The sequence below is a fragment of the Poromitra crassiceps genome, assembly GCF_964638095.1.
Source record: "Poromitra crassiceps genome assembly, chromosome: 9".
In the NCBI taxonomy this organism is placed as follows: Eukaryota; Metazoa; Chordata; class Actinopteri; order Beryciformes; family Melamphaidae; genus Poromitra; species Poromitra crassiceps.
Window position 1 is genome coordinate 55792005 of NC_139630.1, and position 21455 is coordinate 55813459.

The window sequence follows — 21455 nt, forward strand, 5'->3', positions numbered from 1 at the left end:
ATGACAGAAGGTACCAACAACGTGACAGAGACAGAGAGTGATGCGGCGGCAGCAGCAGCAGGGAAAGATGCGCTGGCTGTGGTGGATGTCAAGCGGCCAGAGGAGGGGACCGAGGAGGAGGAGAAGAGGGAGAACGGGGAGACCAAGAAAGCCGAGCCGCTGCTCGCCGGCTCCAGTGGTCTACTGCCGGAGGAGCCCCAGCAGCAGCAGCAGGCGCTCACGTTAGAGGAGGAGGTCGAGTTTGTGCACCCGGAGGGCGGCTGGGGGTGGCTGGTCATGCTGGCCGCCATGTGGTGCAACGGCTCGGTGTTCGGGATCCAGAACGCCTTCGGCCTCCTCTTCGTCACCCTGCTGAAGGAGTTTGGCGACGAGAACGATGAAGACCTCAAGTTCAGGACAGGTGAGTAGCTACAGAGGCAGAGCATGTAGATGTAGTAGCCTACTAGCCTACTGGGCAAGAGACCCGACCCCCGCAGCCCTAAGTAAGTGTCAAAATACCCACAAACTGGCCCCAAATGCAGCTGGTATAATTGAAATAGAACTTGTGAATGTCTATGCGGCTGTATTTTGTTTTCCCACGGGGAATAGGAGGGGGGGGGGGTTTAGTGTCCAATTAACGTTTAATATGCAATTGAGACAGCTGGTATTATCTTGCTCAAAGGACTTCGACCGGACACATGGCCGGTTTGATTGGCTATTATCTAACTAGCAGTTGTATAAAATACATTTAGCTAATGCCCATTTTTGTGTCATATTTTGAAACGTGATTAAAATATTGCGAATGTGTTTAAATGTGCGTTTTTGCGGTTTGGCCCGGTTAGCCAACTTTGCACTGTACCCTAACTTATACTGTACTTACTCTGTAGTTTAGCTCTCGTCAGCAGCTAGCTAAGTAATATGATCTATCATTTCCTGATAAGGGGGGGAAAAATCCACATGGTATGGATTTGCACACGTGAAATGCTCCTCAGGCAAAGACATGCGGTTCAAAAGAAGCAGCTGTGGGGATAATATAGTTAGCCTATCCTACTATAATTATCCCTACAGCTGCTTCTTTTGAGTAGTAGTAAATTGTTTAATTAACCACATACTACATGCTGTTACAGCAGTATGTTCTACTGTTCTTCTTTGCACTGCAGCATGCTTTTAGTGAATGAGCCAGGATAGCCTGCCTACATGCAGACTGCAGAAACATAAGAGGAGTAACTGTCTGGTGTCAAATTGGTGCGTGGCACATTATTGTATAAAGTAAATGATCCACTCATGTCTCATTCAGAAAGGAGAAAAAGTTAAACTGATCCCAATCAGCCTTACTTACCCCCTATGAGAATCATGGGGGGGGGGGGGGGGGGACACAGCACACATTTGATTTAACCTAGGCTGTTACTTTATTTTATTTTATTTTATTTTATTTTATTTTATTTTATTTTATTACTAACAGGAGGTGCCTTTTGCCTCTCGATGTGGTCTAGTAACAATTTGTGGTTTTGCGGAAAGGGGCGGTTGTGTTGGACTGGATTTATATAGCAGTTTCTGGCACTTTGACAACAGCCCAAAGCGCTTTTAGCAGTAACGTACTGTATAGCCTACATTCACCCAGTATGACTTATGTTGTCATAGTCCTCATACTCTTTCTGTCTGGTTTGTAAAGGCAGCACATGGGCAATGGACATGAATGATGAAAGAGGTTCCACCTTTATCGCTATTCACTCACTTCCATAAAAAAAAGTATATTACAAAGAGCCAGATTGGGGGTGGTGAAGTTGCAGGATAGAGCAATATGTTTCTCAGCAATGGAAAAGGTCAGATTGAGAGAATAATACAGTATATTCAAGCCGCCCCGCTCCTCCCCAACCGCTCTCTCTGTAACCCCCCCTGTCCCTCATTAATACATGTGCTGTTCCGCTGTGATTTCAACCACCTGTTGGCGGTGTTTGGCAGAGGAGTGTGAAGAAATACATGTGTATGGATGTGTTTAAATGTATTCTCTCCGTACTCAGCGCTTCAGGGATGTTCTGTGTGTAGACTAGATGCTTGCTCCTACATGGAGAGAGGGTCAATGTGGGTGATTTCTACTTTTAATCTCAAAAGCCAGAAATAGAACAGATGTTACTTTTATTTTAGTGAAACTTTAAAGTCGAGCTGAACCCAAAAATGACTTTTATTTTATTTTAGTTCAAATACCTGGGTATTCAGTGCACCTATTTAATAATGTGTGCCACTCTTTTTCACATCAAAAGTTCATTTTTCAAGATTTCATTCATAACAGTAATCTACAGTTTGCTGACTTCACCTAGTACTATCAAATTTCTGCCCCCATTTCAACCAATCATATCACAACATGTCAGCTGTCAATCAAATCTTCATTTCAGGATAATTTTCTCTTCCAAATGAAGGAGAAAATGGCGACTAGTGCCTGTAATCTGGCAGACCTTCTAGCCCATAAACTAACTACTAACTTGGCCAATTGTAGGTAACATACGGAAAAAAAAAGCAAACGGTAATGTCTAAGAATGCAAAGAAATATAACTGGCTCTTAAACTCGCATTCCAGGATAACGTGAGTTAACGTTGTTAAGGACGAATTCAGACCCCGGCCCCTCAGAGATTCCAGGCTGACGGGCTGCACTCTTCGCTCCGCACCACTGGATTGGCCAAAGCCCAATCCAGTCCCCAGAATTGTCAAATCAAATCATCGACATACTACTATGACCCGCCTCTCAACCTGTCATCTCAGACAAGTTATGTTTTCAGTCTGAAACGGACCCCGACCCACGCGCCACTTGGGCTCCGAACGGGTTCAGTTCGACTTTAAAGGTGACTGTTATCAAACTCTATTGGCAACCAGTGGGAATGGCAGTGATACGCCTCAGAAGTCGTCAATTGGCGGCAGCGTATGGGAAAAAACTACGGTATGTAAGATATAGATAAGATAAGATATACTTTTAATATAACATTTGCATGTTTGTGTGTGAAAACACTTTATTAGTATAGTCCACCTACAAAGAGTCCACAGAGTATTTGTAACATTTCAACAGCTTACGGACATTAGTTGACATTCAAAAATTCACGTTATGCTTTGTCTGTACATGTTTTAACAGCTTATTAGTTCAGATTCACCAAACAGATCCTGTTTGCTTCCTGTTCCACACACCTGCACCTAGTGTCATATGTAGGTGTGTGTTCATGACATGGATTGCCACGTATTCTCAATACACCAGATCGACAATACGTCATTTTGTAGGCGGCTGCTGGCCTTTTAGGGGAGGAACACAAGCCTCTCCCCGTTGACTTCAATGTAAAATAGCACAGCCAAAAGAAATGATAGGAAAATAACAATCTGGTTTATTAATGACCCCAAAACACCATGACATGACGATATATTACAAGATACATGGGAAATATGACTTTGACCCATCTAAAATCATGTGACTCATGACCCGTCTCTGATCTAGTTCCGGTGTTCCGCCTGTTGCTAATTTAGTCTTCCTACATGAAATGCTGTTGTAGTGGAGCCCAGCGTCGTTGTAGGCTACTTGGCTCGGGGCTGTAATGTAAATATGTGACATGAGTCACATGATTTTAGATGGGTCAAAGTCATATTTCCGGTGTATCTTGCCCATTCTATGGCCAGACGAGTTGTAATATATTGCGATGTCATGGTGTTTTGGGGTCATTAATAAACCAGATTGATTGTTATTCTTCAATAAAAACAATTGGTAGTGCTATTTTACATTGAAGTCAATGGGCAGATGCTTGTGTTTTCCGGGCCTAATTGCCGATCTGATGTATAGTTAATCTGTTAACCATCTGTTAACCAGTTGAATTGTTGAAGGTCAACTAATAAGCTGTTGAAATGTTATGGTAACGCTTTCTATCCATAAGCATTAATTCATAGGTAATAAGGCCCTTATAAGTCCTTATTAACACTATTATATTGTTAATACGACTATATATGTGTTAATAATAGCATCATAAACATGTTTATTGGTGCATAATAAATTATTTATTACCCTTAATAAGGCACTGCTCTTGCTTTAGATCTGGTACCTGCAAAAAGCATAGTTAATGGCTAATAAGTGCATAGTTAACTGCTAATAAATGAATAATAAACTACTAACCTTAAAGCAACAAAAAAGGCTAGTAAAGGTGCTTATAAAGTGCTCATAAATGTCTTATAAGCTACCAATAAACGTGTATGATGCTATTATTAACACTTATGTAGTCTTATTAAGTTATTAACATATAATAGTGTTAATACGCACCTTATAAGGACTTATAAGGGCCTCATTACCTATTAATTAACATGTATTAATAGAACCTTATAAAGCATTACCCCCACAGGTAATTGCATCATAGTTAGGTGATATGAGTTACTTTAGGGCTTTCTCCGACATGTGTATGACATGGGTATGCATCATGCAAATCCCTGCCCCACACACACACACACACACACACACACACACACACACACGATTGGACAGCTGGACTCAAAACTTGCATAATATGCAACTCTCACCAAGGATTTCAGTGTGTCCACACTGAAGGTAATGGTAGTGTTGTGTAACAGCACTATCAGGATACTGGGCACAGTATTCCACGCTGAAGGTAATGGTAGTGTTGTGTAACAGCACTATCAGGATACTGGGCACAGTATTCCACACTGAAGGTAATGGTAGTGTTGTGTAACAGCACTATCAGGATACTGGGCACAGTATTCCACACTGAAGGTAATGGTAGTGTTGTGTAACAGCACTATCAGGATACTGGGCACAGTATTCCACACTGAAGGTAATGGTAGTGTTGTGTAACAGCACTCTCAGGATACTGGGCACAGTATTCCACACTGAAGGTAATGGTAGTGTTGTGTAACAGCACTATCAGGATACTGGGCACAGTATTCCACACTGAAGGTAATGGTAGTGTTGTGTAACAGCACTATCAGGATACTGGGCACAGTATTCCACACTGAAGGTAATGGTAGTGTTGTGTAACAGCACTCTGTAGCATGACGCAAATTGATAAGGATGATTATCTGGTTGTTCCTAATGTAGCCATTTATTTCAGTACCGTAATTGAACCAGACCATACAAGTGTTTATGGTAAAAAGAAGCTACACTCTATACCGGTGCTTCTCAACTTGGGGTCCGGGGGACCACCAGGGGTCCTTGGTGGGGTCCCAGCAAATTGACCATGTAAGACAAAAGTGCAAGGAAGGGGGGGGGGGGGGGCTGATTTTGCGATCAAATGAAGCACAAAATGCCTCTGGAAGGGTTTAAAATGTAACATGTTACAGTATGTCGGCTAATCATTTGGGTCTCTCACAACCTTTGGACTCCCTTTGTTCCTGGTTTTATCTTGAGTCAACTTATTCAAGTCAAGATCAATTCCAAGACCAGGTCCATTCGGGTTGAACAAAGACCAGGTACGATAAGGATCCAAAGGACATATATTGTAGGTAGAACCATTGCACATTTTTTCTTGGACCTATACATGGACTGCTTATTTAAACCGGAATCATCAACCTTGCTGTCCATCTCTCTGTCCCATCCGTGACTGAGGTCTCTCTGTCTCATCCGTGACTGAGGTCTGCTGTTCCTGGTCCTGGATTTACGTTTGCATGATGCCTTCAAGGCTCTGATCGAGCTGCGTAACTTCATCATTATATATATATATATATGTATATGTATATATGTATATATATATATGTATAAGCATTTTAATTCACTTAATTTACTTCATAATGTAATCTTGAAAGTATGCTTTACTCTAGCGAGTTGGCTAGCTAGGTGGCTACAACTATTTGGATGTCATGGGATAGGCTAGCAAGCTATAATTACTTGTTTAGCAGAGCTAAAGTTAGCAGCCCAAATATTTAAGGCTACTTCGAATCAGTTATTTTTGGCTTGAATGAGGCATATAAAAAAACATATATGTTAAATAACATTGTTTCAATGTAGAATCAATGACATTTCAATGCATATATAGACAATGAATCAATATTGATTCATTGTCGGGATTGATTGAAAATTCGACATTGTTTCTACATTGTTTCAATTTTGAACATAACAGTTGAATCAATGTTGATTCATTGTCGGATTGATGAAAATTCAATGTTATTTCAATGTTGATCATAACGAGCGCTTTCAATGTTATTTTCAACGTCTGACATCAATGTTGATTCAATCTTAAGCCATGACTATATCTCAATGTTGATTCAATGACTTTTTGCTATCTGGGTCAGGTAACGTTACCAGGAAGACCAACAATCTCTGACGCTTCCATGCATTATTTGTTCTTTGGACAGAGATTGGCAATATACTTTACGGACAGAGTTGTAATAATTCTCTCTGCCATCTTCCATTCAAAGATGAAGGGCGGACCTAGGAACTAAAATGTTAATGACCCAGAGAATTTGAGAACTGGATTTTTGCCCTAAGGTGATGGTTCTTCTCACACTGCAACCATTGAGCTCATTTGCATATCCCCCGTTCATGTGTCATCTGGAGTGAGAGTTACATCAGTGTAACGGGACAAGCTGGGCTTGTCCCGTTACGAGAGTTTTTTTCATCTGGAGTGAGAGTTACATCAGTGTGCCTTAAGTTCATGTGTCATCTGGAGTGAGAGTTACATCAGTGTGTCTTAAGTTCATGTGTCATCTGGAGTGAGAGTTACATCAGTGTGTCTTAAGTTCATGTGTCATCTGGAGTGAGAGTTACATCAGTGTGTCTTAAGTTCCTCTGTCATCTGGAGTGAGAGTTACATCAGTGTGTCTTAAGTTCCTCTGTCATCTGGAGTGAGAGTTACATCAGTGTGTCTTAAGTTCATCTGTCATCTGGAGTGAGAGTTACATCAGTGTGTCTTAAGTTCATGTGTCATCTGGAGTGAGAGTTACATCAGTGTGTCTTAAGTTCCTCTGTCATCTGGAGTGAGAGTTACATCAGTGTGTCTTAAGTTCATCTGTCATCTGGAGTGAGAGTTACATCAGTGTGTCTTAAGTTAATGTGTCATCTGGAGTGAGAGTTACATCAGTGTGTCTTAAGTTCCTCTGTCATCTGGAGTGAGAGTTACATCAGTGTGTCTTAAGTTCCTCTGTCATCTGGAGTGAGAGTTACATCAGTGTGTCTTAAGTTCCTCTGTCATCTGGAGTGAGAGTTACATCAGTGTGTCTTAAGTTCATGTGTCATCTGGAGTGAGAGTTACATCAGTGTGTCTTAAGTTCCTCTGTCATCTGGAGTGAGAGTTACATCAGTGTGTCTTAAGTTCATGTGTCATCTGGAGTGAGAGTTACATCAGTGTGTCTTAAGTTCATGTGTCATCTGGAGTGAGAGTTACATCAGTGTGTCTTAAGTTCCTCTGTCATCTGGAGTGAGAGTTACATCAGTGTGCCTTAAGTTCCTCTGTCATCTGGAGTGAGAGTTACATCAGTGTGTCTTAAGTTCCTCTGTCATCTGGAGTGAGAGTTACATCAGTGTGTCTTAAGTTCCTCTGTCATCTGGAGTGAGAGTTACATCAGTGTGTCTTAAGTTCCTCTGTCATCTGGAGTGAGAGTTACATCAGTGTGTCTTAAGTTCCTCTGTCATCTGGAGTGAGAGTTACATCAGTGTGTCTTAAGTTCATGTGTCATCTGGAGTGAGAGTTACATCAGTGTGTCTTAAGTTCCTCTGTCATCTGGAGTGAGAGTTACATCAGTGTGTCTTAAGTTCCTCTGTCATCTGGAGTGAGAGTTACATCAGTGTGTCTTAAGTTCATGTGTCATCTGGAGTGAGAGTTACATCAGTGTGTCTTAAGTTCATCTGTCATCTGGAGTGAGAGTTACATCAGTGTGTCTTAAGTTCATCTGTCATCTGGAGTGAGAGTTACATCAGTGTGTCTTAAGTTCCTCTGTCATCTGGAGTGAGAGTTACATCAGTGTGCCTTAAGTTCCTCTGTCATCTGGAGTGAGAGTTACATCAGTGTGTCTTAAGTTCCTCTGTCATCTGGAGTGAGAGTTACATCAGTGTGTCTTAAGTTCATGTGTCATCTGGAGTGAGAGTTACATCAGTGTGTCTTAAGTTCCTCTGTCATCTGGAGTGAGAGTTACATCAGTGTGTCTTAAGTTCATGTGTCATCTGGAGTGAGAGTTACATCAGTGTGCCTTAAGTTCATGTGTCGTCTGGAGTGAGAGTTACATCAGTGTGTCTTAAGTTCATGTGTCATCTGGAGTGAGAGTTACATCAGTGTGTCTTAAGTTCATGTGTCATCTGGAGTGAGAGTTACATCAGTGTGTCTTAAGTTCATCTGTCATCTGGAGTGAGAGTTACATCAGTGTGTCTTAAGTTCCTCTGTCATCTGGAGTGAGAGTTACATCAGTGTGTCTTAAGTTCCTCTGTCATCTGGAGTGAGAGTTACATCAGTGTGTCTTAAGTTCATGTGTCATCTGGAGTGAGAGTTACATCAGTGTGTCTTAAGTTCATGTGTCATCTGGAGTGAGAGTTACATCAGTGTGTCTTAAGTTCATGTGTCATCTGGAGTGAGAGTTACATCAGTGTGTCTTAAGTTCATGTGTCATCTGGAGTGAGAGTTACATCAGTGTGTCTTAAGTTCATCTGTCATCTGGAGTGAGAGTTACATCAGTGTGTCTTAAGTTCATGTGTCATCTGGAGTGAGAGTTACATCAGTGTGCCTTAAGTTCCTCTGTCATCTGGAGTGAGAGTTACATCAGTGTGTCTTAAGTTCCTCTGTCATCTGGAGTGAGAGTTACATCAGTGTGTCTTAAGTTCATGTGTCATCTGGAGTGAGAGTTACATCAGTGTGTCTTAAGTTCATCTGTCATCTGGAGTGAGAGTTACATCAGTGTGTCTTAAGTTAATGTGTCATCTGGAGTGAGAGTTACATCAGTGTGTCTTAAGTTCCTCTGTCATCTGGAGTGAGAGTTACATCAGTGTGTCTTAAGTTCCTCTGTCATCTGGAGTGAGAGTTACATCAGTGTGTCTTAAGTTCCTCTGTCATCTGGAGTGAGAGTTACATCAGTGTGTCTTAAGTTCATGTGTCATCTGGAGTGAGAGTTACATCAGTGTGTCTTAAGTTCATGTGTCATCTGGAGTGAGAGTTACATCAGTGTGTCTTAAGTTCCTCTGTCATCTGGAGTGAGAGTTACATCAGTGTGCCTTAAGTTCCTCTGTCATCTGGAGTGAGAGTTACATCAGTGTGTCTTAAGTTCCTCTGTCATCTGGAGTGAGAGTTACATCAGTGTGTCTTAAGTTCCTCTGTCATCTGGAGTGAGAGTTACATCAGTGTGTCTTAAGTTCCTCTGTCATCTGGAGTGAGAGTTACATCAGTGTGTCTTAAGTTCCTCTGTCATCTGGAGTGAGAGTTACATCAGTGTGTCTTAAGTTCCTCTGTCATCTGGAGTGAGAGTTACATCAGTGTGTCTTAAGTTCATGTGTCATCTGGAGTGAGAGTTACATCAGTGTGTCTTAAGTTCCTCTGTCATCTGGAGTGAGAGTTACATCAGTGTGTCTTAAGTTCCTCTGTCATCTGGAGTGAGAGTTACATCAGTGTGTCTTAAGTTCATGTGTCATCTGGAGTGAGAGTTACATCAGTGTGTCTTAAGTTCATCTGTCATCTGGAGTGAGAGTTACATCAGTGTGTCTTAAGTTCATCTGTCATCTGGAGTGAGAGTTACATCAGTGTGTCTTAAGTTCATCTGTCATCTGGAGTGAGAGTTACATCAGTGTGTCTTAAGTTCATGTGTCATCTGGAGTGAGAGTTACATCAGTGTGCCTTAAGTTCCTCTGTCATCTGGAGTGAGAGTTACATCAGTGTGTCTTAAGTTCCTCTGTCATCTGGAGTGAGAGTTACATCAGTGTGTCTTAAGTTCCTCTGTCATCTGGAGTGAGAGTTACATCAGTGTGTCTTAAGTTCCTCTGTCATCTGGAGTGAGAGTTACATCAGTGTGTCTTAAGTTCATGTGTCATCTGGAGTGAGAGTTACATCAGTGTGTCTTAAGTTCATCTGTCATCTGGAGTGAGAGTTACATCAGTGTGTCTTAAGTTCATGTGTCATCTGGAGTGAGAGTTACATCAGTGTGTCTTAAGTTCATGTGTCATCTGGAGTGAGAGTTACATCAGTGTGTCTTAAGTTCATGTGTCATCTGGAGTGAGAGTTACATCAGTGTGTCTTAAGTTCATCTGTCATCTGGAGTGAGAGTTACATCAGTGTGTCTTAAGTTCATCTGTCATCTGGAGTGAGAGTTACATCAGTGTGTCTTAAGTTCATCTGTCATCTGGAGTGAGAGTTACATCAGTGTGTCTTAAGTTCATGTGTCATCTGGAGTGAGAGTTACATCAGTGTGTCTTAAGTTCATCTGTCATCTGGAGTGAGAGTTACATCAGTGTGTCTTAAGTTCATCTGTCATCTGGAGTGAGAGTTACATCAGTGTGTCTTAAGTTCATCTGTCATCTGGAGTGAGAGTTACATCAGTGTGCCTTAAGTTCCTCTGTCATCTGGAGTGAGAGTTACATCAGTGTGTCTTAAGTTCATGTGTCATCTGGAGTGAGAGTTACATCAGTGTGTCTTAAGTTCATCTGTCATCTGGAGTGAGAGTTACATCAGTGTGTCTTAAGTTCATGTGTCATCTGGAGTGAGAGTTACATCAGTGTGCCTTAAGTTCCTCTGTCATCTGGAGTGAGAGTTACATCAGTGTGTCTTAAGTTCCTCTGTCATCTGGAGTGAGAGTTACATCAGTGTGCCTTAAGTTCCTCTGTCATCTGGAGTGAGAGTTACATCAGTGTGTCTTAAGTTCCTCTGTCATCTGGAGTGAGAGTTACATCAGTGTGTCTTAAGTTCCTCTGTCATCTGGAGTGAGAGTTACATCAGTGTGTCTTAAGTTCATGTGTCATCTGGAGTGAGAGTTACATCAGTGTGTCTTAAGTTCCTCTGTCATCTGGAGTGAGAGTTACATCAGTGTGTCTTAAGTTCCTCTGTCATCTGGAGTGAGAGTTACATCAGTGTGTCTTAAGTTCATCTGTCATCTGGAGTGAGAGTTACATCAGTGTGTCTTAAGTTCATGTGTCATCTGGAGTGAGAGTTACATCAGTGTGCCTTAAGTTCCTCTGTCATCTGGAGTGAGAGTTACATCAGTGTGTCTTAAGTTCATGTATCATCTGGAGTGAGAGTTACATCAGTGTGTCTTAAGTTCATGTATCATCTGGAGTGAGAGTTACATCAGTGTGTCTTAAGTTCATCTGTCATCTGGAGTGAGAGTTACATCAGTGTGTCTTAAGTTCATGTGTCATCTGGAGTGAGAGTTACATCAGTGTGTCTTAAGTTCATCTGTCATCTGGAGTGAGAGTTACATCAGTGTGTCTTAAGTTCATCTGTCATCTGGAGTGAGAGTTACATCAGTGTGTCTTAAGTTCATGTGTCATCTGGAGTGAGAGTTACATCAGTGTGCCTTAAGTTCCTCTGTCATCTGGAGTGAGAGTTACATCAGTGTGTCTTAAGTTCCTCTGTCATCTGGAGTGAGAGTTACATCAGTGTGTCTTAAGTTCCTCTGTCATCTGGAGTGAGAGTTACATCAGTGTGTCTTAAGTTCCTCTGTCATCTGGAGTGAGAGTTACATCAGTGTGTCTTAAGTTCATCTGTCATCTGGAGTGAGAGTTACATCAGTGTGTCTTAAGTTCCTCTGTCATCTGGAGTGAGAGTTACATCAGTGTGCCTTAAGTTCCTCTGTCATCTGGAGTGAGAGTTACATCAGTGTGTCTTAAGTTCATGTGTCATCTGGAGTGAGAGTTACATCAGTGTGTCTTAAGTTCCTCTGTCATCTGGAGTGAGAGTTACATCAGTGTGTCTTAAGTTCATGTGTCATCTGGAGTGAGAGTTACATCAGTGTGTCTTAAGTTCCTCTGTCATCTGGAGTGAGAGTTACATCAGTGTGTCTTAAGTTCATGTGTCATCTGGAGTGAGAGTTACATCAGTGTGTCTTAAGTTCCTCTGTCATCTGGAGTGAGAGTTACATCAGTGTGTCTTAAGTTCATCTGTCATCTGGAGTGAGAGTTACATCAGTGTGTCTTAAGTTCCTCTGTCATCTGGAGTGAGAGTTACATCAGTGTGTCTTAAGTTCCTCTGTCATCTGGAGTGAGAGTTACATCAGTGTGTCTTAAGTTCCTCTGTCATCTGGAGTGAGAGTTACATCAGTGTGTCTTAAGTTCCTCTGTCATCTGGAGTGAGAGTTACATCAGTGTGCCTTAAGTTCCTCTGTCATCTGGAGTGAGAGTTACATCAGTGTGTCTTAAGTTCATGTGTCATCTGGAGTGAGAGTTACATCAGTGTGTCTTAAGTTCATGTGTCATCTGGAGTGAGAGTTACATCAGTGTGTCTTAAGTTCATGTGTCATCTGGAGTGAGAGTTACATCAGTGTGTCTTAAGTTCCTCTGTCATCTGGAGTGAGAGTTACATCAGTGTGTCTTAAGTTCATGTGTCATCTGGAGTGAGAGTTACATCAGTGTGTCTTAAGTTCCTCTGTCATCTGGAGTGAGAGTTACATCAGTGTGTCTTAAGTTCCTCTGTCATCTGGAGTGAGAGTTACATCAGTGTGTCTTAAGTTCATCTGTCATCTGGAGTGAGAGTTACATCAGTGTGTCTTAAGTTCATGTGTCATCTGGAGTGAGAGTTACATCAGTGTGCCTTAAGTTCCTCTGTCATCTGGAGTGAGAGTTACATCAGTGTGTCTTAAGTTCATGTATCATCTGGAGTGAGAGTTACATCAGTGTGTCTTAAGTTCATGTATCATCTGGAGTGAGAGTTACATCAGTGTGTCTTAAGTTCATCTGTCATCTGGAGTGAGAGTTACATCAGTGTGTCTTAAGTTCATCTGTCATCTGGAGTGAGAGTTACATCAGTGTGTCTTAAGTTCATCTGTCATCTGGAGTGAGAGTTACATCAGTGTGCCTTAAGTTCCTCTGTCATCTGGAGTGAGAGTTACATCAGTGTGTCTTAAGTTCCTCTGTCATCTGGAGTGAGAGTTACATCAGTGTGTCTTAAGTTCCTCTGTCATCTGGAGTGAGAGTTACATCAGTGTGTCTTAAGTTCCTCTGTCATCTGGAGTGAGAGTTACATCAGTGTGTCTTAAGTTCCTCTGTCATCTGGAGTGAGAGTTACATCAGTGTGTCTTAAGTTCATGTGTCATCTGGAGTGAGAGTTACATCAGTGTGTCTTAAGTTCATCTGTCATCTGGAGTGAGAGTTACATCAGTGTGTCTTAAGTTCATGTGTCATCTGGAGTGAGAGTTACATCAGTGTGTCTTAAGTTCCTCTGTCATCTGGAGTGAGAGTTACATCAGTGTGTCTTAAGTTCATCTGTCATCTGGAGTGAGAGTTACATCAGTGTGTCTTAAGTTCCTCTGTCATCTGGAGTGAGAGTTACATCAGTGTGCCTTAAGTTCCTCTGTCATCTGGAGTGAGAGTTACATCAGTGTGTCTTAAGTTCATGTGTCATCTGGAGTGAGAGTTACATCAGTGTGTCTTAAGTTCATGTGTCATCTGGAGTGAGAGTTACATCAGTGTGTCTTAAGTTCATCTGTCATCTGGAGTGAGAGTTACATCAGTGTGCCTTAAGTTCCTCTGTCATCTGGAGTGAGAGTTACATCAGTGTGTCTTAAGTTCATGTGTCATCTGGAGTGAGAGTTACATCAGTGTGTCTTAAGTTCATCTGTCATCTGGAGTGAGAGTTACATCAGTGTGTCTTAAGTTCATGTGTCATCTGGAGTGAGAGTTACATCAGTGTGCCTTAAGTTCCTCTGTCATCTGGAGTGAGAGTTACATCAGTGTGTCTTAAGTTCCTCTGTCATCTGGAGTGAGAGTTACATCAGTGTGTCTTAAGTTCATCTGTCATCTGGAGTGAGAGTTACATCAGTGTGTCTTAAGTTCATGTGTCATCTGGAGTGAGAGTTACATCAGTGTGTCTTAAGTTCATCTGTCATCTGGAGTGAGAGTTACATCAGTGTGTCTTAAGTTCATGTGTCATCTGGAGTGAGAGTTACATCAGTGTGTCTTAAGTTCCTCTGTCATCTGGAGTGAGAGTTACATCAGTGTGTCTTAAGTTCCTCTGTCATCTGGAGTGAGAGTTACATCAGTGTGTCTTAAGTTCATGTGTCATCTGGAGTGAGAGTTACATCAGTGTGTCTTAAGTTCCTCTGTCATCTGGAGTGAGAGTTACATCAGTGTGTCTTAAGTTCCTCTGTCATCTGGAGTGAGAGTTACATCAGTGTGTCTTAAGTTCATCTGTCATCTGGAGTGAGAGTTACATCAGTGTGTCTTAAGTTCATGTGTCATCTGGAGTGAGAGTTACATCAGTGTGCCTTAAGTTCCTCTGTCATCTGGAGTGAGAGTTACATCAGTGTGTCTTAAGTTCATGTGTCATCTGGAGTGAGAGTTACATCAGTGTGCCTTAAGTTCATGTATCATCTGGAGTGAGAGTTACATCAGTGTGTCTTAAGTTCATGTGTCATCTGGAGTGAGAGTTACATCAGTGTGTCTTAAGTTCATGTATCATCTGGAGTGAGAGTTACATCAGTGTGTCTTAAGTTCATGTGTCATCTGGAGTGAGAGTTACATCAGTGTGTCTTAAGTTCATCTGTCATCTGGAGTGAGAGTTACATCAGTGTGTCTTAAGTTCCTCTGTCATCTGGAGTGAGAGTTACATCAGTGTGTCTTAAGTTCCTCTGTCATCTGGAGTGAGAGTTACATCAGTGTGTCTTAAGTTCATGTGTCATCTGGAGTGAGAGTTACATCAGTGTGCCTTAAGTTCCTCTGTCATCTGGAGTGAGAGTTACATCAGTGTGTCTTAAGTTCCTCTGTCATCTGGAGTGAGAGTTACATCAGTGTGTCTTAAGTTCATCTGTCATCTGGAGTGAGAGTTACATCAGTGTGTCTTAAGTTCCTCTGTCATCTGGAGTGAGAGTTACATCAGTGTGTCTTAAGTTCATGTGTCATCTGGAGTGAGAGTTACATCAGTGTGTCTTAAGTTCATCTGTCATCTGGAGTGAGAGTTACATCAGTGTGTCTTAAGTTCATGTGTCATCTGGAGTGAGAGTTACATCAGTGTGTCTTAAGTTCATGTGTCATCTGGAGTGAGAGTTACATCAGTGTGCCTTAAGTTCCTCTGTCATCTGGAGTGAGAGTTACATCAGTGTGTCTTAAGTTCATGTGTCATCTGGAGTGAGAGTTACATCAGTGTGCCTTAAGTTCATGTATCATCTGGAGTGAGAGTTACATCAGTGTGTCTTAAGTTCATGTGTCATCTGGAGTGAGAGTTACATCAGTGTGTCTTAAGTTCATGTATCATCTGGAGTGAGAGTTACATCAGTGTGTCTTAAGTTCATGTGTCATCTGGAGTGAGAGTTACATCAGTGTGTCTTAAGTTCATCTGTCATCTGGAGTGAGAGTTACATCAGTGTGTCTTAAGTTCCTCTGTCATCTGGAGTGAGAGTTACATCAGTGTGTCTTAAGTTCCTCTGTCATCTGGAGTGAGAGTTACATCAGTGTGTCTTAAGTTCATGTGTCATCTGGAGTGAGAGTTACATCAGTGTGCCTTAAGTTCCTCTGTCATCTGGAGTGAGAGTTACATCAGTGTGTCTTAAGTTCCTCTGTCATCTGGAGTGAGAGTTACATCAGTGTGTCTTAAGTTCATCTGTCATCTGGAGTGAGAGTTACATCAGTGTGTCTTAAGTTCCTCTGTCATCTGGAGTGAGAGTTACATCAGTGTGTCTTAAGTTCATGTGTCATCTGGAGTGAGAGTTACATCAGTGTGTCTTAAGTTCATCTGTCATCTGGAGTGAGAGTTACATCAGTGTGTCTTAAGTTCATGTGTCATCTGGAGTGAGAGTTACATCAGTGTGTCTTAAGTTCATCTGTCATCTGGAGTGAGAGTTACATCAGTGTGTCTTAAGTTCCTCTGTCATCTGGAGTGAGAGTTACATCAGTGTGTCTTAAGTTCCTCTGTCATCTGGAGTGAGAGTTACATCAGTGTGTCTTAAGTTCCTCTGTCATCTGGAGTGAGAGTTACATCAGTGTGTCTTAAGTTCATGTGTCATCTGGAGTGAGAGTTACATCAGTGTGTCTTAAGTTCATGTGTCATCTGGAGTGAGAGTTACATCAGTGTGTCTTAAGTTCCTCTGTCATCTGGAGTGAGAGTTACATCAGTGTGTCTTAAGTTCATGTGTCATCTGGAGTGAGAGTTACATCAGTGTGTCTTAAGTTCATGTGTCATCTGGAGTGAGAGTTACATCAGTGTGTCTTAAGTTCCTCTGTCATCTGGAGTGAGAGTTACATCAGTGTGTCTTAAGTTCATCTGTCATCTGGAGTGAGAGTTACATCAGTGTGTCTTAAGTTCCTCTGTCATCTGGAGTGAGAGTTACATCAGTGTGTCTTAAGTTCATGTGTCGTCCGCCTCCCACATCCCCATAGTCTAGAGATGCTCATGTTTCATTGAGGGAGAAATATTCTTCACCCAGACAGGATTCCAAGGATATTTGGTGAGTGGGGTAGTTGTGACGTTGCAGTTATGTTTCCTTTGCAGCACGTCTGCTTGGAAAATGAGGCCAGGCCTTTTGGTTTTTTGAAGACAAGCCAGCAGAAGATAGAATGCTTTTGCATAGTACTGTATGACTTCACCACTTTGGTATGAGGGTTGGCTGAGTGTGTGTGTGTGTGTGTGTGTGTGTGTGTGTGTGTGTGTGTGTGTGTGTGTGTGTGTGTGTGTGTGTGTGTGTGTGTGTGTGCGCATGCACGCGCATCTAGATCAAATAATACCAATGATTTTTGACTAGTTTGATACCGTTCATTCAAGTCAAGTCGAGTCAAATGTCAAGTTTATTCCTAAAGCTCTTTTAATGACAAGGACAAAATCAGGTTAATGCCGGGAATCATAAAAGCAGTGGGCTAGCCCAGAGCCGTCTATATAGAAGAGTCGCGACATCTCCATTCACTCCAATGGACCAGTTTTTTACTCTCAAGAGTTCCAGGAAGTAAGGTCCTGGATTAAGCAGCACTGTCGAGTTGCAGCAAAATGGACAATTTGTGTTGTACTTTGATTTTTTTTATTTTTTTATTCCCAAATTGTACATTATCAGCTTTATTTTAGCATTCAAAAGTAGCGCGAGACCCCTTCCTGGCTGTTCATTGGCTAATGAGTCACGCATTTTGGTCCTCCGCTGATGCCACTCTCTCTCTAAATTGCAAGTAGGCCCATGCTGCACACTCAAGGAAGTGAGGCCAGCGTTTTTGTCTGTTTGTGTGTGCCATCACATGCAAAGTGATGCAATGTACTTGAATGCCTCCTACAATGAGTCAATTTAACTTCTCTGCAATACCACATCCCCCATTCAGAATAGAAGAACTTGATAACGGTTGATAATGGAGGATAAAGATCTCGGGACCCTAACCACGTAAAGTTTTCATTTGGATTTTGATGGTTGGATTTAGACTTCTGTTTTTTTGCCCGTGTTTCCGGGCAAAATAGTACATTTCCTGTTGTTTTTCCTCCATCGGCTTCTGACGTGAGCGCACACATTCGTTTACGTGTTTTTCCAAAACACGGTGGCCCGTTCCCAGAGAGACACGTAACCAGAGGCGACCGCTCTCCAGCTCGGGTCTTCCTGTCGTGAGAGGAGGGCGAGGCAGGGATTGATTGGCTAGAAGGAAGTGGAGACATGGCGAGAGAGGCCCATCGCCCCGACAGGCAGGAAGACATGGATCTCAGACCAGGAAGACTCCATAAACAACATGCATCTTCTTAATGGGATCCCTTTCCTTCCGCCAATGGTATTTTTGTCTTCGAGACATTGAGAGAAAAATATAGATCTGGAAGGACGGGGTTAATGAGATTATAACGATTGGATGATTAGATATTTGCAGTAACCATAGTAACCATTGTGTTTGTCAAAGCAATGTGATTTAATTAGCTTCACGAGCTGTAGGCCTAGATTGGCAGGCAGATTAGACATAGAGCTGGGCAAATAATTCAATGTTATTGTTTATCATCAATTTCAATAGAATCATTATGATGAAGTATTGCTATCAAGTTATCATGATACACAAGTTTGTCTAAATGAATGATAAAAGGCAAATAATGAGATCTGAAACAAGTTAGGGAATATTATTTGAAGTTGCAGTGTTTTATCCTATCAAATATCTTACCAATATCAAAATAATTCTATAGGATTATTATTAGACCCTACTATTAGACCCACTTGTTGATTGTGTTGATTTGAGCCTAACAAAATATGAACGTAGGCCAGTCCAGTTTTGAGAGGGTGCCTCAGTCACATGTTTTGGCGATGCTGCAGCTTAACCAAATTCTGGACAGATATATTCAGTACCTTCTCTTTATATAATGTGAGAAAGATATCGATCCAAATCCTCTGACCTCTATTTTTGGTGATCGAAATGCAGCTATCGGCAAATCAAGCGGAGGCCATAGCTTTTTCCACGTTATCGTCTAGACGACTGATTCTTCTCAGCTGGAAGAAGGCAGTGCCACCGTCCCATAAACGTTGCAGGTGCAGGAGGTGATGGTGCACCTGAAACTTGAGCACCTTAAATACACAATCCGAGCCTCCTCTCCCAAGTTCTATAAAACCTGGCAAACCTTTCTATTTCATTTTGAACACGAATACACTACTATGTATGTTTTGTGGTCATTTACATGTTGAATGTTGCATAATTTTGAAAAATTCTCTAAAAATATTTGAATAATAATAATAATAATAATCTTATGCCAGCACTGCAGTTTCCCCCTCCGTACTGCCTAACGATGCAGACGTGTACTCGTCCCCATCCGTTTGCACCTATATAGGCCTATGGGAGCAACGTGGTTTGCACTGATATGCTAACTGAATCTACCCTGAACAGATTCACAAGAACTGAGAATGAAATGGGAAGAGCTCTGTTTAAGATAGTGTTTCAGCAGGTTTCTCATTACATGGTGCATGGCTCTGTAAGATGTAGCTGCCATATTAGCAGAGATTGTATCGTCAGCTCTGTGTTTGCGCATGAGTGGGACTTTTATCTTAAAGCTCACAGACTGCTAAAAGTTGAAGGACGGAACTTTGTGTGCTTTAGATATGGCACTCGTTTTGATTAGTAACTTTTTTAGCCCAAAGTGACGACTTTATTGTGAAGAAACCAAGCTGAGATGTTCATTTTCTGGAGATGTTACCAGATATTAAAACAACAATGTACAGTATAGGACTACCTATAGGCATATAAAGTTTGATATTGTTACTGTGGTGGTAGCTTTCGGTAAAGTGTAATGAAACCGTTTTCTTGGCTCATTTGCATTTTGAATTTGATCAGTACAACTTTATTCTTTATTATTACCTTTTTTTTTTTAAAGACCAGCAAACCTTCAAAAGAAGACAGAATGAAATTACTTGATAAAAAAGACATAACAGGTCAGACCTGTTTCTCATTTGCATACCGGTATGTGTTCTATAGAGCAGAACTGCGCCGTGTCTTCAAGCGTCCAGCGCCAAGGGTTTTAACTGTTAACTGTTTTAAATAGTTTGTTTGAAGTGGTTTCGGCTTCTTGTACCGTCTGTTACTATGGTGGGTTTCCCCTAAAAAGGGGCGTGGCCTTCATGTTTTACAAATTACCCGGATGTGCTGGTCTGGTCTATTAAAGTGCAGTGATAGATCAAAAGATATTATTATTAGTATTAAATAACAATTGTGGGCCATTGCTCTTTTTGTAGGCATTTTTGTTTGTTCGTTTATTGTTGTCGATGTTGTTGTTTTGCATTTAGGGAGCAATGTTCAATGTGGAAATGTGCACTGTGTGTACTAGATATACCTGGCAGAGTTGAGTGTGTACTAGATATACCTGGCAGAGTTGAGTGTGTACTAGATATACTTGGCAGAGTTGAGTGTGTACTAGATATACCTGGCAGAGTTGAGTGTGTACTAGATATACTTGGCAGAGTTGAGTGTGTACTAGATATACTTGGCAGAGTTGAGTGTGTACTAGATATACCTGGCAGAGTTGAGTGTGTACTAGATATACATGGCAGAGTTGAGTGTGTACTAGATATACCTGGCAGAGTTGAGTGTGTACTAGATATACATGGCAGAGTTGAGTGTGTACTAGATATACCTGGCAGAGTTGAGTGTGTACTACATATACCTGGCAGAGTTGAGGAGACTTCATGTGTGCCTGTGAATGGTGAGATCCGGATGGTCTCTACACACTGAAACACCATTGAGATCCCTGTGCAGTGTGACACCCAATGGAAGGACATACCGATGGACGTGTTGCAGCACGCTTTCTCCTTTGATATTCAAACTCAGGTGCTAGGCTGAGGGGGAAGCCAGATGTAGTTACACATCTGCTTAATGACAGTATACTGCATGCTAGCATGGTGCTTTAATATTATATGGGCTACATTTTGGTGATGTCCAGTGTAAATATGAGCACCACGCTGAATCGACATAGTCAGACCGACTAAAACGTATAAATAAATGGAAATAAGGAACACAATAAAAAGGCCAGATTAAAAAAAATTAAAGGAAAGAGCAAACTCCTATTGGCCTGGCCACTGTGAGTCTTATGCATCTAAAATAGAGAATATTTATGCAACCACTTCGCTATCCAGCCAAGGTGCTTAACCCATTGATACCTGATGCAGCATTTGTGTGTGTATCCCTTTAAGACCGGGAACCGTGTGACGCGGTTCGCGGTCTTAAAGGGATACACACACAAATGAGGGATATACATACAAATGCTGCATCAGGTATCAATGGGTTAAACAAAGGCATGAGATTGGCGATCAGAACCAATCTGAAATCTCATTCACAGATTTCTCCAACATGTCATTCATGACAATGTGGCACTGATCACTTGACTATAGCCTTCTCTCTCACAAGCCAAACTAGCATGGTAGACTTATCATACTGACTGTTTTTGTGTTTGCTGATACAATGTCTATCTGAATGTAGACACTCCCAACTCAAAACTAACGGGCCAAATAAACACATTATTTATTTAGGAGTTGCTTTAAAGCTCTTATGATTTAGATAGAGTACTTTATTTACTTTATTCATCCCCAGAGGGAAATTCTTGCGTTACAGCAGCAGTGTTGATTTCCTGTACTGAGGTAGTCAATGATTTCTCTATAGCACCACACAGCTCACTGTTATTTAATTAAGGGACATTAAGCTACTCAAGGCTGTCAAATTATTCTTCATGATTAACTATAAGGAGATTTAGACAGTAAGAAAAGACCCATTTCTTTGTGGACCTGTGCTGCCAAGCACATTTCTGTCTCAGCAGGGCTTCAAAAATGTTTTAGCTGGACTTTTCACTTTGTGACCGGTCTCCATCTCAGACCGACTCTGTCTGTGATTCCAGGGCCCAGTTGCACAAAGCACCTTAGGTTAAGAGATTTCCCTTAGAGTCAGTTAAGGTGTCCATAAAATA

General features: G+C 41.6%; 1 protein-coding gene across 1 annotated transcript in view; it reads left to right on the plus strand.

Moving 5' to 3' along the window:
* Positions 1-21455, plus strand: part of slc16a10 (solute carrier family 16 member 10) — a gene marked incomplete at both ends in the record, with an annotated part of 63913 nt that continues 42458 nt past the window's right edge. The window contains one exon of the mRNA XM_083643078.1: positions 1-400. Coding sequence (XP_083499204.1) covers positions 1-400 — 400 coding nt within the window. The remainder of the gene's footprint in view (positions 401-21455) is intronic.